The sequence below is a fragment of the Lepidochelys olivacea genome (assembly GCF_965140295.1).
Source record: "Lepidochelys olivacea isolate rLepOli2 genome assembly, chromosome: 10".
Lineage (NCBI taxonomy): Eukaryota > Metazoa > Chordata > Testudines > Cheloniidae > Lepidochelys > Lepidochelys olivacea.
Genome location: NC_140420.1, coordinates 50,119,375 through 50,137,795, shown reverse-complemented (window position 1 = coordinate 50,137,795; position 18,421 = coordinate 50,119,375). Strand labels below are relative to the sequence as shown.

The following is an 18,421-nucleotide window of genomic DNA, read 5'->3' as shown; positions in this document are numbered from 1 at the left end:
GAATTTTCTCGTGAAGACCAGGCCTAAGAGAGACAAGGTGGGTGAGGTAATATATTTTATTGGAGCAACTTCTGTTGGTAAGCAAGACAAGCTCTTGAGCTTTCCCAGAGCTCTTGTTCAGGTCTGGAAAATATACTCAGAGGGTACAGGACTAAAAGACCTATGGCCCAGGCCATCTGACTTGGGCTTGCAGGGCTCAGGCTGAGGGGCTAAAAATTGCTGTGTAGATATTTGGGCTCAGGCTGGAGTCCTGGCTCTGGATCACTCCCCACTTGAGAAGTCCCAGAGCTCGGCCTCTAGCCCGAATGTCTACACAGAAATTTTACACCCCCACAGCCCGAGTCCCGCAAGCACAAGTCATGGCTGACCTATGCCAGCGATGAGTGTTTAATTGCCTTGTAGACATACCCCAAGTATCTCATCTAAATTCAAGGTGGAACAGATTCTCAAGCATAAGTAGTTGAAAAATATTTCAAGGGACCATTCAAGGTGAAGTGGCCTTTAACACTTCTCCAGTCCTGCCCCCAGTCCTCAAGGAACAGGAAAAAAAAAGCTTGTCAGAGGAAGTTTAAGTGGGTTACGGATTGTTGTAATAAGCAATAAATCCAGCATCTCTATTCAGTGTATGTCTATTTTAGTCTCTAGCAAAGTTATGAAATTAAGCTCCCAGACTCATCTTTTGAAAGTGTTGTTCAGGTTTTCTTTGAGGATGAGGACCTAGAGGTCAAATACAGAGTGACTACTTTGTGAAAAGTGTTCACCCACAGGTGATATGGTATTTTTGTCTTTTATCATTTTTGTAGAGTCCAACTGAGAGCACAGTGATTGTATTATTTTACCCACATAGTTTTTATTGGGGCATTTAGTACACTGGATGAGGTACACTACATGTTATGATAGGCATGTGTAGAACCCATGGACCTTGAAAGGTGTATTGTGGAGGGTGTTGATCATTGTAACAGTGGAGATATGTCTACAAGTTTTTCATCTTTTGTTCTAGCAAGGTCTGGTACTGCTTTGAGTTGGTGTGTCCTGGTCTGTGTGGAGTATGCTTCTGATGGAGAGGTTGGGGGTTGTTTGAAGGCCAGAAGAGGAGGTTCAGAAAAGATTTCTTTCACAATGTGGCCCCATCAAATATGAGTTGCAATTGTCTAATGATACTCCATATGGGTTCCAGTGTGGGGTGGTAGATGATATCTAGAGGTATACAGTTGGAGGGGGAACCCATACAGGAAACATGGACTGAACAGAGATACTGGATTTATGGCTTATTACAACAATCTATAACCCCCTTAATACAACCCCCAAGTTCCTGCCTCCTTTCCTCCCTATGACTGGAGGGCTGTTAATAGGCCACTTCACCTTGGTTCCTTGAAATGTGTGTTAACTGTTTATGCTAAACAATCTGTTCCATCTTCTATTTAACTATGACACTGAGTACATTTCCTAGACCTGAAGAAGAGTGTTGTGTAAGCTCAAATCCTTGTCTCTCTCTCCAACAGAAGTTGGTTCAATAAAAGATATTACCTCATCCACTTTGTCTCTCATATCCTGGGACAAACATGGCTACATCAACACTGCATACAACGTATTATAAGAGAGCATTCAACGTGAACTGGCCCGTTAGCTGCTCTGCCCTGGAGAACTTGAATCTCCTCTACAGTTCAGTGCTTTGAATGAGTTGTAAGACTCTCAGCAAAACAGTCAATCATTCCAAAAAGGTCTTGACAAACCTTCTTATGTAAACAATTTTGAATTATGGAAGGGGTAATTTATTTTAGTTGGTCTTCCCAGATCTTGACAGCTCAGTGTGTTACTCAAAGAAATATCACACTCAAAGCTAACAAGATCTACCCCAATCAGACAATATTGTGATCATGGTAATCTGAAACCAACATCTTCCTGCTGCTTTTGGGGCATTTCTGTTTTTGACTGTGCCTGCCATACTCGCTAATGAGAAAAATTAAACAATAGATATTCTGAAATAAAACTAATCTGAACAGCAAAAGTAGAAAGGGAAAAATATTAAAGAAAACTGAAAAGTAAAATATTAAGAAGTACTTTACTGAATAAACTAGTTCTGGTGAAGGCTTGCATAAACTTAAACTTAAAAACTTAAAACTTAAAAAATAAAAAAGCACAGAAAATATAGAAATACAGGCAGGGAGAACAAGGGTGACAGTGAATACTAGGCACAATTGTCCTTTCAGAAAATGTAAGTGAACTCCTCCAATTGCCATGGGGGGAAAAGGAGATGACGGATGAGACAAATTATGTACTTTATGTACTATCTCCCCTGAGGTACATAAGCAATACCTGCACTTTAGTCTTTTAGAAAATCCTGATTTTGGTTTTAAAGAACTCCTGACTCACACTACACACCCAAAGAACACAACGTCCAAAATGGATTATGCAACAGAACTTATTTTAGAGAACATATTTGTTTTCTTCCTCTATGTGACATCAAAATTAAGACAAAGATAAGATAACTCTATGGTTTTTGAATCAATATTTTAACGTAGATAAAAATTCCTAAGACTCAGTGCCCCTAAGTACGAAACATAAATATTACTCCTTACATAGCTTACTGGTCCATATGTAAAACATATTTGTATATCATTAGGCTCAATAATACAGTTGTATGATTACTATTGACAGAAGTAGAATTTTCCATATTATGAATGTCATCTCTTTGGAATATAAAATGCTCAGAAATTGCATCTAAAGTCTTACTGGGAATCAAGCTAATGTGCCATGAGGGCACAGGGTCTCTTAACAGGCATTTTTACATACACTACCCCTTTCATAAGAAGGCTTTAATCACCACCAGATGCACAAAATGAGTGGATTTTGAAGAAAAGTTATGTAGATATTCCAAAATGACCCATTCCATTCTGTTTTAAGTCTTTTAGTATAAGATTCAAGTATTTCTAACAGCAAAATAATGAGCCACATCCTTGGGTCCCACTGAGCTATACCAGAATCCAAGAGGGAGGGTGACTTAAATTCAAACTCACTCCCCTGAACCATGGCAGCAGGACTCATGTTTGGACTGATTTATGTTAGAGAAACCTTTGGGCTACTCTAACATATGCCAGCTGCAATGCCCACTAAAGGCCATTCTACCAGTCCTGCGATAGACCCAGGACAGATGGGTACACCAAAGTAGCAATATTGGGATCCAGGAAGTGGGCGGGCTAAAGGTTCCCCCCTGCATCCTAAGGGGGGGGTCCACAGGACCTGGAAAACCAAATAATTACGGGGGACAACTAATGAACAACAGGGACAGCAGTGCGGTCAAAGGGTCAAATGAAGGGAACCGGACGGGGACACCGAGCAGAGGATCCCGGAGAGCGCCCACTGCTCCTCAAAGGCGTCAAGGGAGTCAGTGGACGCCGCCCAGAGGAACTCTGCCCGGAGACGTGAACGGACAGAGGATCGGAAATAGGCCCCACAGTCGCAGGAGATTCCATCGGCCAACCTCCCCACCCTGGTTTTATAGATGGCCACTTTAGCCAGGGCCAGGAGGAGGCTGGCCAGGAGGTCCCGTGACTTAGTGGGGCCACGGACAGGGAGTGCATAGATAAGGAGGTGAGGGGAAAAGGGCAACCAAAATCTTAACAAAATATTCGTGAGGAGCCGGAATAGGGGCTGCAGCCTGGTGCACTCCAGGTAGACGTGCGCCAGGGTTTCCCTCACGCTGGAAAAGGGGCAGGTGTCCGGGATTGGGGTGAACCGCGCCAAGTACACGCCCATGCTCACTGCCCCGTGAAGGAGCCGCCAACTGATATCCCCGGCAGACCTTGGGACTAAGGTTGGCTGGCCCACCGGTGCTCCTCACCCTCTAGAGGTGGCAGGAGGTCCCGCCGCTTTGTGTCAGGGCGGGGCGCGAGGGTGAGGATGTGAAGGGTGTGGAGCACGAGCGTGTATAGATGTTTCCTTGGCACAGTCTGGAACCGGACCGGCTGCAGCTCGCGTAGCCGGCTCACAGTGAAGGGGTCAGTCAGGTCCACGGGGCAGGGGCCCGATGAAAAGGTCCGGAGGGCCTGGGGTGGAGGGTGGGCGGGGCGCCCCCTCTCTTAGGTCAAGGTAAACTGGAGCAGCGGGCGGCAAAGCGGCCCTCACCTCCTGAAGTACATGCAGCAGAGTACGAGGTCTGGAGAGCCCCATGCGCTGAGCGAGCGTCAGGGGATCTAGCCAGTCTCCTCGGTCGTAGTCTAGGAGGTCTCCAACTCTGGTAACTTCTGCCAGGACCAACCTCTGGCACACCGAGGGGGACTCCGCCCCCTGCACACGGAGCTGGGGGTTGTGTAGCAGGGGCTCCGCGAGGAGATCTTCCCCCACGGAGGCTGCCATGGACCTGGTCACTGTGAACAGTTTCCAGGTCCGGAGGAGGTCCTGGTAGAAGACCGGCAGCCTGGAGAGGTCTCGCAGAAGACCCCTCGGATGGAGATAAAGGAGCTGCCGGTCATATCGGAGCCCTCGGAAGTGGCGCAGGAAGGCGTGCGCCAGTACGCTCCACGCCGGACTACCTGCACCATAAAGGAGCCGCTGCAGGGCCTGGAGGCGGAAGACATGGACCTGAGTATGGAGACACTTCAGGCCCTGCCCTGCCCTCCCTCCTCCAGGGGTAGATGGAGAAACCCTGCAGAGACCCAGTGCATTCCTGACCAGAAGAACTCCAGAATCAACTTCCGGAGGTTGGCCAGGAAATCCGGGGCCGGGACCAGGGTGTTGAGCCGGTACCAGAGCATGGACAGGACTAGCTGATTAAGCACCAGTGCCCGCCCTCGAAGGGACAGACACCGGAGTAGTCCTGTCCATCTCTTCAGCCACTCTACCACCCTGCCCTCTAAACCGTGCCAGTTCTCTGGCGGAGACGGATGCGTGGCAGAAAGGTAAACCCCGAGATAGAGCAGCGGACCCGCGCTCCACCGGATGGCCTGAAGCACGGGTGGGAGGGAGCTCGCCTGCCGCCAGTCCCCTACCACCAAGCCAGAGCTCTTGACCCAGTTGACCCGGGCGGAGGAGGCTGCCAAGTAAACGGCCTGGCAAGCCTCCACCCGCGCCAAGTCGCCCGGGTCCTGGACCACGAGGAGCACACCGTCGGCGTATGCCGACAGGACCAGCCGCAGCTCCGGCTCCCGTAGCGCCAACCCTGTCAACTTCCTGCGGAGGAGACAGAGGAAGGGCTCGATCGCCAGAGTGTACAGCTGGCCCGAGAGGGGGCACCCCTGCCGTACTCCTCGCCTGAAGCTGACCAGTTCGGTCAGGGTCCAGTTGAGCCTGACCAGACACTCTGCGGAGGCGTACAGCACCTGGAGAAAACCCACAAACTGGGGTCCGAAGCCAAACGCTCGCAGAGTGCTCAGGAGATACCCGTGATCCACCCTGTCATAAATATAAAGGGAAGGGTAAACCCCTTTGAAATCCCTCCTGGCCAGGGGAAAGCTCCTCTCACCTGTAAAGGGTTAAGAAGCTAAAGGTAACCTCGCTGGCACCTGACCAAAATGACCAATGAGGAGACAAGATACTTTCAAAAGCTGGGAGGAGGGAGAGAAACAAAGGGTCTGTGTCTGTCTGTATGCTGGGTCTTTGCCGGGGATAGACCAGGAATGGAGTCTTAGAACTTTTAGTAAATAATCTAGCTAGGTATGTGTTAGATTATGATTTCTTTAAATGGCTGAGAAAAGAATTGTGCTGAATAGAATAACTATTTCTGTCTGTGTATCTTTTTTGTAACTTAAGGTTTTGCCTAGAAGGGTTCTCTATGTTTTTGAATCTAATTACCCTGTAAGATATCTACCATCCTGATTTTACAGGGGGGATTTCTTTATTTCTATTTACTTCTATTTTTTATTAAAAGTCTTCTTGTAAAAAACTGAATGCTTTTTCATTGTTCTCAGATCCAAGGGTTTGGGTCTGTGGTCACCTATGCAAATTGGTGAGGCTTTTTATCCAACATTTCCCAGGAAAGGGGGGGTGCAAGTGTTGGGAGGATTGTTCATTGTTCTTAAGATCCAAGGGTCTGGGTCTGTAGTCACCTAGGCAAATTGGTGAGGCTTTTTACCAAACCTTGTCCAGGAAGTGGGGTGCAAGGGTTTGGGAAGTATTTGGGGGGAAAGACGTTTCCAAACAGCTCTTCCTCAGTAACCAGTATTTGTTTGGTGGTGGTAGTGGCCAATCCAAGGACAAAGGGTGGAATATTTTGTACTTTGGGGAAGTTTTGACCTAAGCTGGTAAAGATAAGCTTAGGAGGTTTTCATGCAGGTCCCCACATCTGTACCCTAGCGTTCAGATGGGGGAGGAACCTTGACAAGGCCCCTGTCAGGACAGGAGGCTAAACTGTTTTGGCATGAGGCTGTAGGAGCAACAGAGACTGGGAACTCTCTCACCAACCTCCATTGCTGGCTTATGATGAAAAGGACTCAGTAGACTGTATCCCTGGCCCTAGAGAGAGAAGGGCTATGTGGAGGGTTGCAGTGAGCCTCTGAAGCTAGCATAAACTGCCTGGAAGCGCGGGACCCATGGGGACGAGGTCTGCCACAGTTCAAATCACAGGGTTGCAAGACACTGTGGCCACACCTCTTCCTATCCTTATCCCTATGCCAAGGGAGGAGAACGAGGAATGGATGGCATAGAGTTGGTATGCTGACTCTATGTCACCAGAGAATTTCTCTAAGTAAAGGATTCCTCTATTTCCCAGCAGCTCTTTTAGGGCAGCTTTCTTCCCACTGTCTACCACTGAAATGGGCAAAGGGGACAGAATAGGATTTGACCTATACCCCTTTTGAATAGTATGCAGTTAATAAAGCATGAAGCCACACACTGAACTAATGAGGATAAAACAAAATATCAAATAGCAGGCTTCTGTGGAAAAAAAAGTACGTAATTAAAAGACTATCCTAATGTACAGACTATCCTAATGTACAACAAATTAAAGTTGTACAGGCAACCTTATGTCTAGCATTTCCTAACTTTTGAGTGCTTGACTTTGCAACATTAACACTCTTAACAAATTTTTTTGATAGTTTGTTTTTTTTAAAAAGCTGGAAATTCTGATGATAAAATTCTTGTTGAATTTGAGTGGAATCATAGCTTCTCAGCACAGACCTCTGTCACTTGAACTAATGGAGTAATGACTAGCAGTAGTAGGCTGTCATCCCCTATGTGGACCAGCCACTGGAGGGGAATGAGATGCACACTTTGTCAGCAGGTTTCACAGATATTTGCTGACAGCAGAAGAAAGCTGAGGCTTGGGATCTTGAATTCCATTCCAGGTTCAGTAGGGAAGCGTGGTATAGCAATCAAAGATGCTCCTGTTCCAGTCTTGTCTGTTACAAGATATTGGACTAGACAGACCATAGGTCTGATCAAATATGGCAATTCTTATGTTCCTGTTGACTGAGCATTTCGGGAATGGGAGACAAGAAGAGGCAGAAATGATTTTTAGGTATGGCAAAAAAGGATCACTTACCCACAATAACTAGTTTTCTGATTCCACTTCTTCCACAGAGGCACAATGTAGATGTTGCATGCCTAGCAACATGGACACAACTATTTTTGAGCAAGAGTTGAGCAACTGTAATTCCCTTAATCAACATTCCACTGACTGAAGGCAAGTCTACACTAGAAGCACTACAGCAGCTCAGCTGCACTGGTGCACCTATGCTGCTGTAGCGTGTCTGGTGAAGATGCTCTATGCTAACAGGAGAAAGCTCTCCTATCGGCATAATAAAACCACCTCTGCAGGAGTTAGTAGCTATGTCAGTGGGAGAAGCTCTCCCACTGACTTAGCGCTGTCCACACTGGCACTTAGGTCGATGTATCTTACATTGCTTATTCACAACCCTGAGGGATATAAGTTATGCTGACATAAGTGGTAGTGTGTACAACCCTTGAAGGTATTAATTGCCCCTGAAATCATCCCTAAGTTCTTCACTATCTCTAAAAGCCCAAGACGCCTATGAGGCTTTACCACTTTTCTTAGAAACTTGGGGTGAAGCCTATGTACTGCCTAATCTTTATGAAATATGGTATACAGTTGGTTTGGCCATCAGAGCCTGTTACTCCAAAATGCTCACAGCCAAGGTAGTGACCACTAGAAATGAGACTTTGAGTGACAGATGGTACAAAAAGCAACAATCTACAAGCCCCTTCCCTAAGTCTGGCTAACAAAAACTCAAATATCAAGGATAATTAGTCTCCTGGAAAGGGCGAGTACAGGTTCATAAGATCTTTTAAAAATTGTTTGAAGTAAGGATGGTAAAATATAAGAACAGCCATACTGGGTCAGACCAATGGTCCATCTAGCCCAGTATTCTATCTCCCACTGTGGCCAGTACCAGCACTTAAGGAATAGCGTACAGACCAGTGCAATTTTGGAGAGATCCACACATCTTACCCTCCTGACTTCTGGCAGCCAGAGGTTTAGGGATGCCACTAGCATGGGGTTACACAGCTGACCAGCTTGGCTAAAGCCTTTGATAGATGTATCCTCCATGAACTTATCTAGCTCCTTTTTAAACTCTGTTATACTTCTGGCTGTCACAACATCCCATGAGTTCCCCAGGCTGACTGTGTGTTGTGTGAAAAATTACTTCCTCTTGTTTGTATTAAACCTGCTACCTGTTATTTCATCAGATGACACCTGCTTTTCCTTTTGTGAGAAAGGAATAACACTTCTCTATTCATTTTTTCCATACAATTCAAGATTTTATAAATCTCTATCAGACCCCCACCTTAATTGTCAATTTTCTAAGCTAAACTGCCTACCCTTTTCAATCTTTCCTCATATGGAAGTAATTCCATACCTTTGATCATCTTTGCTGCTTTTCTCTGAACGTTTTCCAGTTCTAGCGTATCCTTTTTGAGATGGGGTGACCAGAACTGGATACAGTATTCAAGATGTGGGCACACCATGGATTTATACATGGGCATTATTACATTTTCTGTTTTATTTTCTATCCCTTTCCTGATAGTTCCTAACATTCTGTTACCCTTTATGACCACAACTGTACATTGAGCTGTAGTTTTCAGAGAACTATCCACAATGACTCCAAGATCTCTTTCTGGGGTGGTAAAAGCTAATTTAGACCCTCCCCCTCCTCAGACATGTGTAGTTCAGATTATATTTTCCGATGTGCACTACTTTGCATTTATCAATGTTGAATTTCATTTGCTATTTTGTTGCCCAGGCACCCAATTTTGAGAGATCCCCCTGTAACTCTTCGCAGTCAGCTTTGGACTTAATTATGTTGAATGTTTTGTATCATCTGAACTCTTTGCCACTTCACTGTGCACTCCCTTTTCCAGATCATTAATGAATTTATTGAACAGCACAGGTCTCAGTACAGAATCTTGAGGGACCCTGCTGGTTACCTCTCTCCATTGTGAAAACTATTTATTCTAACTCTTTGTTTCATATCTTTTAACCAGTTACTGATCCAAGACAGGACCTTCCCTGTTATCCCAGGACTACTGTGATAGACCCAGGCCAGTTGGGTACAGCAGAGTAATAATTTTTTTTTTTAGCTTGAGTTTTTTATTTTGAGATCTGTGCTAGTTTGATCCCTGTTTAGCTGTGCTGCATGTTTAGCTGGTATACATTGATTTTAGACAGTCATCCGAGCTCAGCAGAATAGACGGCGGCCACCCACTGCACGGCCCCTCGCCCCATTAAGACACATCAGACGTGCTTTCAGCTGAGGATGGCTTCAGTGTTGCTATACTGGCCACTGGATAAACATTTTTCTGTTCCCTGACTGACCAGAGTAGGGGCTGCTCCAGGCTAGGGTGGACACATGACTCCAATTAGCCTGTAAAGAGTCAGGTGAGGCTGTTAAGCTAATGTGAACACCTAACTCTAATTAAGGCCCCTCTGATACTGTAGAAGGGCTCACTCTAGCCAGGCTGAGGAAAGCCAGGGAGCCAGAGGAGAGGAAATGCAGCTGAAAGGCTGGGTAATGAAGACACCCCCAAGCCACTGGAAAGGGAGTCCTAAGATAAAGTTGAAGAAGGCGTTAAGAGAGAGACGCAGGGGGAAGTGGCCCAGGGAAATGTAGCAACTCTGGCAGTGAAAGGTTGGCTGCCAACAGCTGCTGCCATTAGGGTCCCTGGGCTGGAACCTGGAGCAGAGGGTGGGCCCGGGTTCCCCCCAACCCACCACTACAGAAACACCTTCTGGGAGGGGAAGACAGGCCCCTGTCAGGACAGGAGGCTAAACTGCTCTGGAATAAGCCCGTAGGAACAACAGAGACTGTGGGAGTTCTCTCACTAACCTCCTTGCTGGCTTATGACGAAAAGGGCTCAGTAAACTGTACCCTGGCTCCAGAGAGAGAAGGGCTACGTGGAGGGTCACAGTGAGCCTCTGAGGCTAGCATAAACCGCCTGGAAGCGCCAGACCCACGGGGACAAGGTCGGAGCTCTGCCACTCTACTTAGTCTCCTTAAGAGCCTTTGGTGAGGAACCTTGTCAAAGGCTTACTGAAAATCCAAGTATGCTATATTGACAGGATCACCCTTATTCACACGCTTGTTGACACCCCCAAAGAATTCTAATGGATGGGTGAGGCATGACTTCCCTTTACAACAAACTGTGTTCATCTACATTTCTGATAATTCTGCTCTTTGCTAGTTTCTAACAATTTGCCTGGTACTGAAGTTAGGCTTATTGGCCTGTAATTGCCAGGATTGCCTCAGGAGCTCTTTTTAAAAATCAGCATTACACTATACTGTGGTCCCTTACATAACAACATGGTGCACAGAAACAACAGCTTGATGAATAAACACAGTTGTCAGGAATAGCTTTGATTACACCAGAGATATGAAAAAAATCTAAATGAACTGAAACTAGAATAAAGGATTTTAACTTGAGCAACCTTTTATAATCAGTTCTATTTAGCAGCATAACACTTCCTGGATTCCCAAACAACTGTCCGGATCTCCTCAGATAAGCATAAAACATTCTGTCCTAAAAATCTAACAGCCATGATGTCAGATAAAGGGACTTGAAGTCTGGATACACTGAACTGTTAGGAAAGAAATCTTTAACACAAGGGGAGAGCGAATAGACTATCTTGCAGTGGGGGAGGTTTAGGTTGGATATTAGGAAAAACTTTTTCATTAGGAGGGTGGTGAAACACTGGAATGCGTTACCTAGGGAGGTGGTGGAATCTCCTTCCTTAGATATTTTTAATGTCAGGCTTGACAAAGCCCTGGCTGGGATGATTTAGTTGGGGATTGGTCCTGCTTTGAGCAGGGGGTTGGACTACATGACCTCCTGAGGTCCCTTCCAACCCTGATATTCTAAGATTCTATGATCTTTGGAAAGAGCAAGAATTTCTAAGAACCAGGAAGGCTTTTCCTACAGTGGTGCAACTAATATCACTCTGTCTCTGTTCTGCCTAATTTTCCTCAAGTCCTTTGGGAATTAAAGAAAATGGAGGAAATCACAAATGGGCTCTTCCACCGAACCATACTCACTGTGGCAGAGGCATCCTAGAGCTGGCTATACAGGCTCTGCGCAATCCAGGAACGGCGCAAAGAGTCATGAGCAAATTGGAGGATCTTGCCCTTTGTGTACATCATGTTTAAATATTTCATGGCATGCTAGGTCTTTATATGATGTCAAATTAGATTAATTTATGTTCTTGGAAGATGTAGAAAAAAATCAATACAAATTCAGAATGTTTTACTTAGATTAGAATATTCCTTAAAATGGCTTTGAAGAGCTCAAGCTGTGACTATCAGAAAAGACAAAAAAAATTTTTTTGTTTTAAACCAATGATCCTTTAGTCATAAAAAACTTCAGCTACAAAAAGAACGTAGCATATATTTTACTTATATGCTTTCAGAAGGAGGGGGGGGGAGAACTGAGAACAAGATTCAGACAAAAGAAATAAACACTAATAACTTAAGCAGAAGGTGATTTTAACATAAAGAAAGTCTTTCATGTACAATATAATGATTGACCTACATTCAATAGGTCAAAAGTTATATATACATCCAACTCATATTTGGCCCAAGATAGATAGAGCACTGAATAGCTGAAATGGCTATTGTATTAAAAACCTCTTTGTGGACTTTTGATTATGGACAAACCATTAAAAAAAAAAAAAGGAAAAAGGCAATTTGTTAAAAGGTCTTGTTAGTAATAAAAGTTTATGATACAGCAAATTTTAATACTATAATAAAATAATAATGTATGTAGTGTGCACTGCAAATTTACACAGCACTTTTTCAACACAGAATAAGGAACCTGCCAGAAAGGACCTATTATTAATATGATTCACCTAACTTCTGTATTTGAAAATATTTATAAATAATATTTATTAATATTACTCTCCAAAAATACCAAAGCCCCAAGGCTGCATTGTTATCTGTACAGGAGCAAAAGTCTACTTGCATGGATCACCAGGCAGAAAAAGGGCCCAAGATAGTAAGGAGAACTACCTGGCCCTTTCCCGTGCTGCATCTTCCCGTGCTTTCTCTTTCTCCTGCCGCTGCTGTTCAATCCGAGCTTCTTGTTCTTTCCTCTTCATCAGCAGCTCTTCAACCCGGGCTTGGCGTTCTGCTTCCAGAGCTCTTTTACGCTCCTAATGATAGAAAAGTTATTTTCAGCTACTCACTTTTATTTACAAATTAACAATGGTATGAAATCATATTTTACCATCATTAAAGGCTCTAAGGACCAGATATGCACTGGACAGAAGCCTTGATGCCCGCACACAAAGATGCTCACAAATATACACACATATAACCACCTAAATAATAATCTGAATGTGCAGTTGTATGCACTCCTATAGGCAGTAAATGGGTATACATGTTTGTTTGCACATGAAAGACATTATTCACTCAATAATTGACTCAAAAAAGACTGACCAATTAACAGTGACATTTGGGTATATTCTCAACTTCTTAGAGGTTGAAGACTATGCTATAAAAATAAAATATCCTCTCAAAGAACTCCAAAGTCTTTGAGCATGATCCTAGAACCATTTTGCATGGTAACTTAAGTACTGGATATACAATCTTTACATCTATTAAGAACAAACAACTTATCTATGGTTTTGATTTTACCCTAATAAAAGTCAGGAAATTCAAAGTTATAATGACAATAGAAGTCATAACTCAGCCCCCTTTCCACATATGTAATATTTTGTGTTACTACATATGGGTGTTAGTTTTAATGTCTTAATATACACGTGCAATGTGGCTGGGTTATGGTTACTATGGGAACCATAAATGATTATTCTAACTTGTATTTGTATAAAGTTTCAATAACATTGTGTGAATGCATTTAATTTCCTTTTTTTAAAAAAGGTAAACAAGAAAAGTAACCGCATGTTTGACTGACTGTACAATTAAATAAATACACGAAAGTGCAAACTGCCATATTTAATACACAAAGTGCATCATCGGGCACTGCAGAAAAGACTGCTAGACCTGCTGGACCTCCCCAACACAACTCTTTAAGGGTATGTCTACGCTGCAATGTAAGCCCAGGCTCAGACTCAGGTTGGAGCCCAAACCCCGCTTCAGCCTACGCACACACCCCTCTCAGACTCAGGCTTGGATCTAGGATCCTGGGACTATTTGGGGCTGGAGGATTCAAGCCTGAGTCAATCTGGGACCCATGGTTCGAGGCCTATTGCTTTGCAGAGTAGATGCAGCCACATTGACACAGGTCCTGGGAGTCTGCCAAAAGCGTCCCATCGGCCAACTTCCTTTGTCCTCTCTATTCTGAGAATCTCCAGTTGACTCCAGGGAAACAGAAGCAGCCCCCTTTGGTGTAGTGCAGCAGCTCGATAAGTTAGCGTTTAACCTTTCCACTGTCTTCTGAACACTGAGCTGCAAACGCACCATCAGACAGCCTTCTGTGTTTGTAGTGTGCTGTGCACAGAAATAGCACAGTAGGAGGCTGAGGGTCTTAGTCTTTAGTTAAGCAAAGGGATCTGTGGAGAGAAAGGAATGGTGGTGGCATGGGGGACTGTAAGACTGCTTGGAGGATTTTTTCTGCCTGAGACTGAGAGGGGCCTAGAGCCCCTGATGAGGGGCCATCAGGGTAGGACTAGAGAAGTGGCAGGTACTCAAGGGAGCAAAAGCAGGCTGAGACCGCAGGACGACAGGCTGCAAGCACAAAGGAGTGGATCATTCCTTGAAGATGAGGAGGAAAGCTAGGGAGATGATTAGGGACAAATGTTCTTCACAGATTGAACCAGTCTAATGGGTCTCTTTCACAGGTGGTGAGCCAGACAATCCTTGGGAACCCAGGGTTTTTTTGAGTGATCAGCCCAAGTTCTATCAAGGCAGATGGGGTAAGTATGTTTTCTGGTTCCTGTGTAGTTACCTTTGTCTCAGCATGACCCTCTAAGCTATCAGAGGTGAAAAAGTGAGAGCTCTGTTTTTCCATAAAGAGGCAGAATCTTACTCACCACTGATACCTATCAACTGCACAGGATTATTAAGTGAGCACTGAAGGAAGCGTGATTAAAGATTCACAGCCAAAAGATACTTGTGGTGATCTGAGGGATGTATACAGAAGAACAGGGAGTTTACACAAGAGACAAAGTTATGCTTTGGTTTGTAACATAGGAAGCAGTGCCAAACAGCAGATGTATGAAGCTAGAGAAATCTAGCATTGGGAGGGTGTAGTCAAAAATATAGAATTCCAGGAACACACAAACATTTTTTTCTTTGTGTGTTTAAGTAGCCCTATAAAATTGGAATACTTAAGATAGTATGCATATGATGACTATTTAACTACAGCTTTTGCTTTGAATATCTTCAGGTTTTCATCATAAAGCCCTCAGTATTGCTAAAACCTATTTGCTATTCCATTACAAGGAAACCATTAAATTCTTTAAAAAATTGAAGACATGACGAGTCGCAACTATCCAGTATTTGTATAAACAGCCCTGTACAAGTTTTAACAATCACATTTTTCCTAGCTTCCTGAAGCATTGTAAAAGAAGTTATCTGTGGAATCTTGCTTTTGTAATTTAGTGTAGGAGATAAATAAAAAATTTCATACCAGAGCAAATATACTGCTTTTATTGTATTTTTGCAACTATTTTTTGCACTTGAAAAGTTACATTATACCTGAACAGCTTCATCACGTGCTTGCTTTTCTTCCTGCCTCCGTTGGCGTTCCTCCTGTAATTCATTTAGTCTTTGTTCATACTCTTTTAGTTTGGACAACACATCATGACGTTTATTTTGGGCTTCTAAGGTGTTTATAAATGCAATTTCATTTACCTGCAATTAAACCAAAAAGTACAAGAAATTTGAAGAGTTAAAGTAAGATTTTCCGTTTAGTGGAGTCTATCCCAGGTACATTTCTAACTTTTGCGGATAATAAGAGATTTGCAGCACAGTGTATCCTTTCACATGTCCCTGGTTTTTCATCAAAAATTCTCGTGTTTAGTCTCAATATGATGCTATCCTTTGTTAAGGACTTGGATGTACATGAGAGAAAATAGGCATATTTTAAAATAATTTACCTAGATTATCCTACATATCAAGAACTGCTATAAACTAAACCCCTATTTTTTATAAGGCCCTGATTTAGAAAGGTACTAAAGCACATGCCTACCTTTACTCACAAGTAGCTCCACTGAATGTAAGCGGATTGTTCACATATTTAAGTACCATGCTGAATACCTTTAATCATCTTTTTAAAATTAAATTTACTTTAGACTGTAATACCAACTAACTGTCTCTGGGTTACAACCAATCTCATATACTAACATAACATTTTAGGCTTGGGGTTTTTTTAAATAAAAACATAGATCCCTATCCTGCAAGCATTTACTCATGTTTCACTTTACACATGTGAGTAGTCCCACTGATTTCAATTTAAATGTTTGGGTCTATATGATGTAATCCCTTATCTCACAGCTGCACCAACCAGGATTATTGTTTAAAGTCCACAGAGAGAAAACATTACTTAGGCCCAGATCCTGAAACTGGATTCACATGGGCAGACCCCACTCCCCATCTAGAAAAGACCCTCAGCATTTTGCTGTCCAGGGCAGAAAACATTTTCAGTACCCCTATTCCTTCTAAGCAGTTGAGCAAAGAAAGGCTGGTCAATGAGCAAAGCAAATAAATGAGGCTCTGTAGGGATGCAAGGATCAGACCGTTGATATCTAGTTGCAAGATCAGGGCCTTAAGTAGTTAAAAAAAAGCACTGGGAGTCAAGAGACATAGGTTCTGTTTCTTTCTCTGTTACTGACTTGCAACTTATTTAACCTGTGTACCTCTGTTCTTCTATCTGCAAAATGGGGATAGGAATACTACCTCACAGCAATGTTTTGAAGCTTAATTCACAGCCATTTGTAAAGCATTCAGAGATTCTTAGCTTGAAGACATTACAAAAATTATATTTATTCCTACCAGAGGGTTGCACATTTCAGTACATAAATCAGCATAAGCAAGGAAGCATGAGAGTTGATATTCCCCCCCCCTTTTTTTTTTTTTTAAATCTCGGTGTAACTGAGGACAACATATTCAAATAACTAAAGGATCACATACTTTGTTGCTTCTGTAGACTGAGCCATACACCCAATGAGAGCAGCAGGTTAAGCTGCAGTTTATAATATGTGTAGGAAGCAGCAAGAGGTACTAGAATGATTTCTCTGCTTGAAGCATGAAATGGGCACTCTATGAGCCTTACTTTCCTGTCACGTCCACCAACAGAAATCAAATTTTTCTGATTTTCACCAAAACTAATAGGGTTCTGCCAATTGACGCCTAGACAATTACCTGAAATTTTGGAATTAATCAGATGCGGTGTTTACAAGCAAGTTGACTTGGGGGCCTTGCTTTCCTCACACATTATTTGTTTAACAGGCTAGCCCAAGGAGTATGAACGAAGAAATGGGATAAGCTATCAAGAAAAAGTTAAATTTAGGCTTGATATTAGGAATATCTTCCCAATAGTGAAATGTTTTGGAGTGTGGAAATTTTCTCATAGTAAATTATAGAAGCTGCATAATTTGGAACATTTAAAACAAGAATAGATAATGCACTAGCCAATACACCCACATGAATAAAGTTATACATGTGCATGAGTGTTTGTAGGATCAGGGCCTATATGATTCATTCAGTCTTTTCCACCTTTTACTTTGAAAATTGTATGTATTTATAGATTTATTAAATTCTGATATTTACCTTACAAAATGGAATGTTTTAAAAGTGGGTATATACACATTTGTAATTAAGGAAAATATATCAAGCTCAATAATCTTTTTCTTTCATACCCTGTTATGATCTATTTCATAAATATTTACTATTTTATTGATCCACAGTAGAACAGTACATAATGTTTTAATTCTAAAATGGCCACTGATAAATAACTCATGGAAAAATGATGCACAGGAGCCAATTTTTAAGTGCTTTTCGGATATTTTAATTTTTTACATTAAATATATGCAAAAATTTAAGCTTTGTATTCTCAGTGCTATACAAATCATTATTTTATTTTAAATTATTTGAAATAAGTGTATTTTTTACCCTCTCTTCGTACTCAAAAAGTGCTGAAAAGATTGGTGAACCTTAATATATATATATATATATACACACACACACGTAATATTTGCATCACAGTGAATGTTTGTTTCAGAAAGGTATTTGCAACTGAGAAAAGGCACACTATTATTCAATCCTAAATAAAATATATTTCAGAAGGAAAGTTATTGAGGAAAAATATTATTTTTATTAATAAAAAAGTTATTAGCATTGACAGAACACACTAGGAAATACTGAATATAAAAGAGTACATTGTCATACACAACCGTCTATTACATTTGTGTAATATCCACAAAAGGATTGTGCAGATGTAAATCTATGGAACTAATAAGAGGCCAAACAAAAGGTAGGTTTTTCTGCTTTGTTTACGGACTGGAATACATTTACAGAATGGATTTTGCACTTCAGTGAACAGCAAGCAGTGGGAATTTGGAAAACCAATTGGGCAGCAACAGTCATCATGGTCTTTCAACTGTACTACACATCAGCTAGTATTTCTGTAAACCCAATTAACCTTGATCTTCAAGAACAAAAGAACCACAAGAGGCAGCAGATCTCACACATTAAATACACACAACACTTCAAACGTCTGCTTAGTTGGGAATTATGTTAAGTGTGATTTAGTTAATATGATTACAGAAGTCACACTGGTTTAATTAAATAATAATGAAGGTAAATGTGTTAGACTGAATTAGATAGTTTAGAATAGAGTCTCGACTAAGTAACAGAACTAACCATTAAGTTAAACTGCTAAACCAATTTTGTCATGATTATAATAATTAACAAGGTTGAAAAGGTGTATCAATCAAAGTTCAGATACAGAGCTTCACTACATATAAAACACAACATTCCAGTAGTAAGAGGACACCTTTGTTACAGAAAAAAAGGAG

General features: G+C 42.3%; 1 protein-coding gene across 4 annotated transcripts in view; it reads right to left on the bottom strand.

Moving 5' to 3' along the window:
* Nucleotides 1–18,421, bottom strand: part of SCAPER (S-phase cyclin A associated protein in the ER) — a 348,781-nt gene that overhangs the window by 224,789 nt on the left and 105,571 nt on the right. For all 4 annotated transcript variants that reach the window (XM_084641327.1, XM_084641328.1, XM_084641329.1 and 1 more), the window contains 2 exons: nucleotides 15,102–15,257; nucleotides 12,453–12,595 (listed from right to left, as the gene is read on the bottom strand). In XM_084641327.1, coding sequence (XP_084497453.1) covers nucleotides 12,453–12,595; nucleotides 15,102–15,257 — 299 coding nt within the window. The remainder of the gene's footprint in view (nucleotides 1–12,452; nucleotides 12,596–15,101; nucleotides 15,258–18,421) is intronic.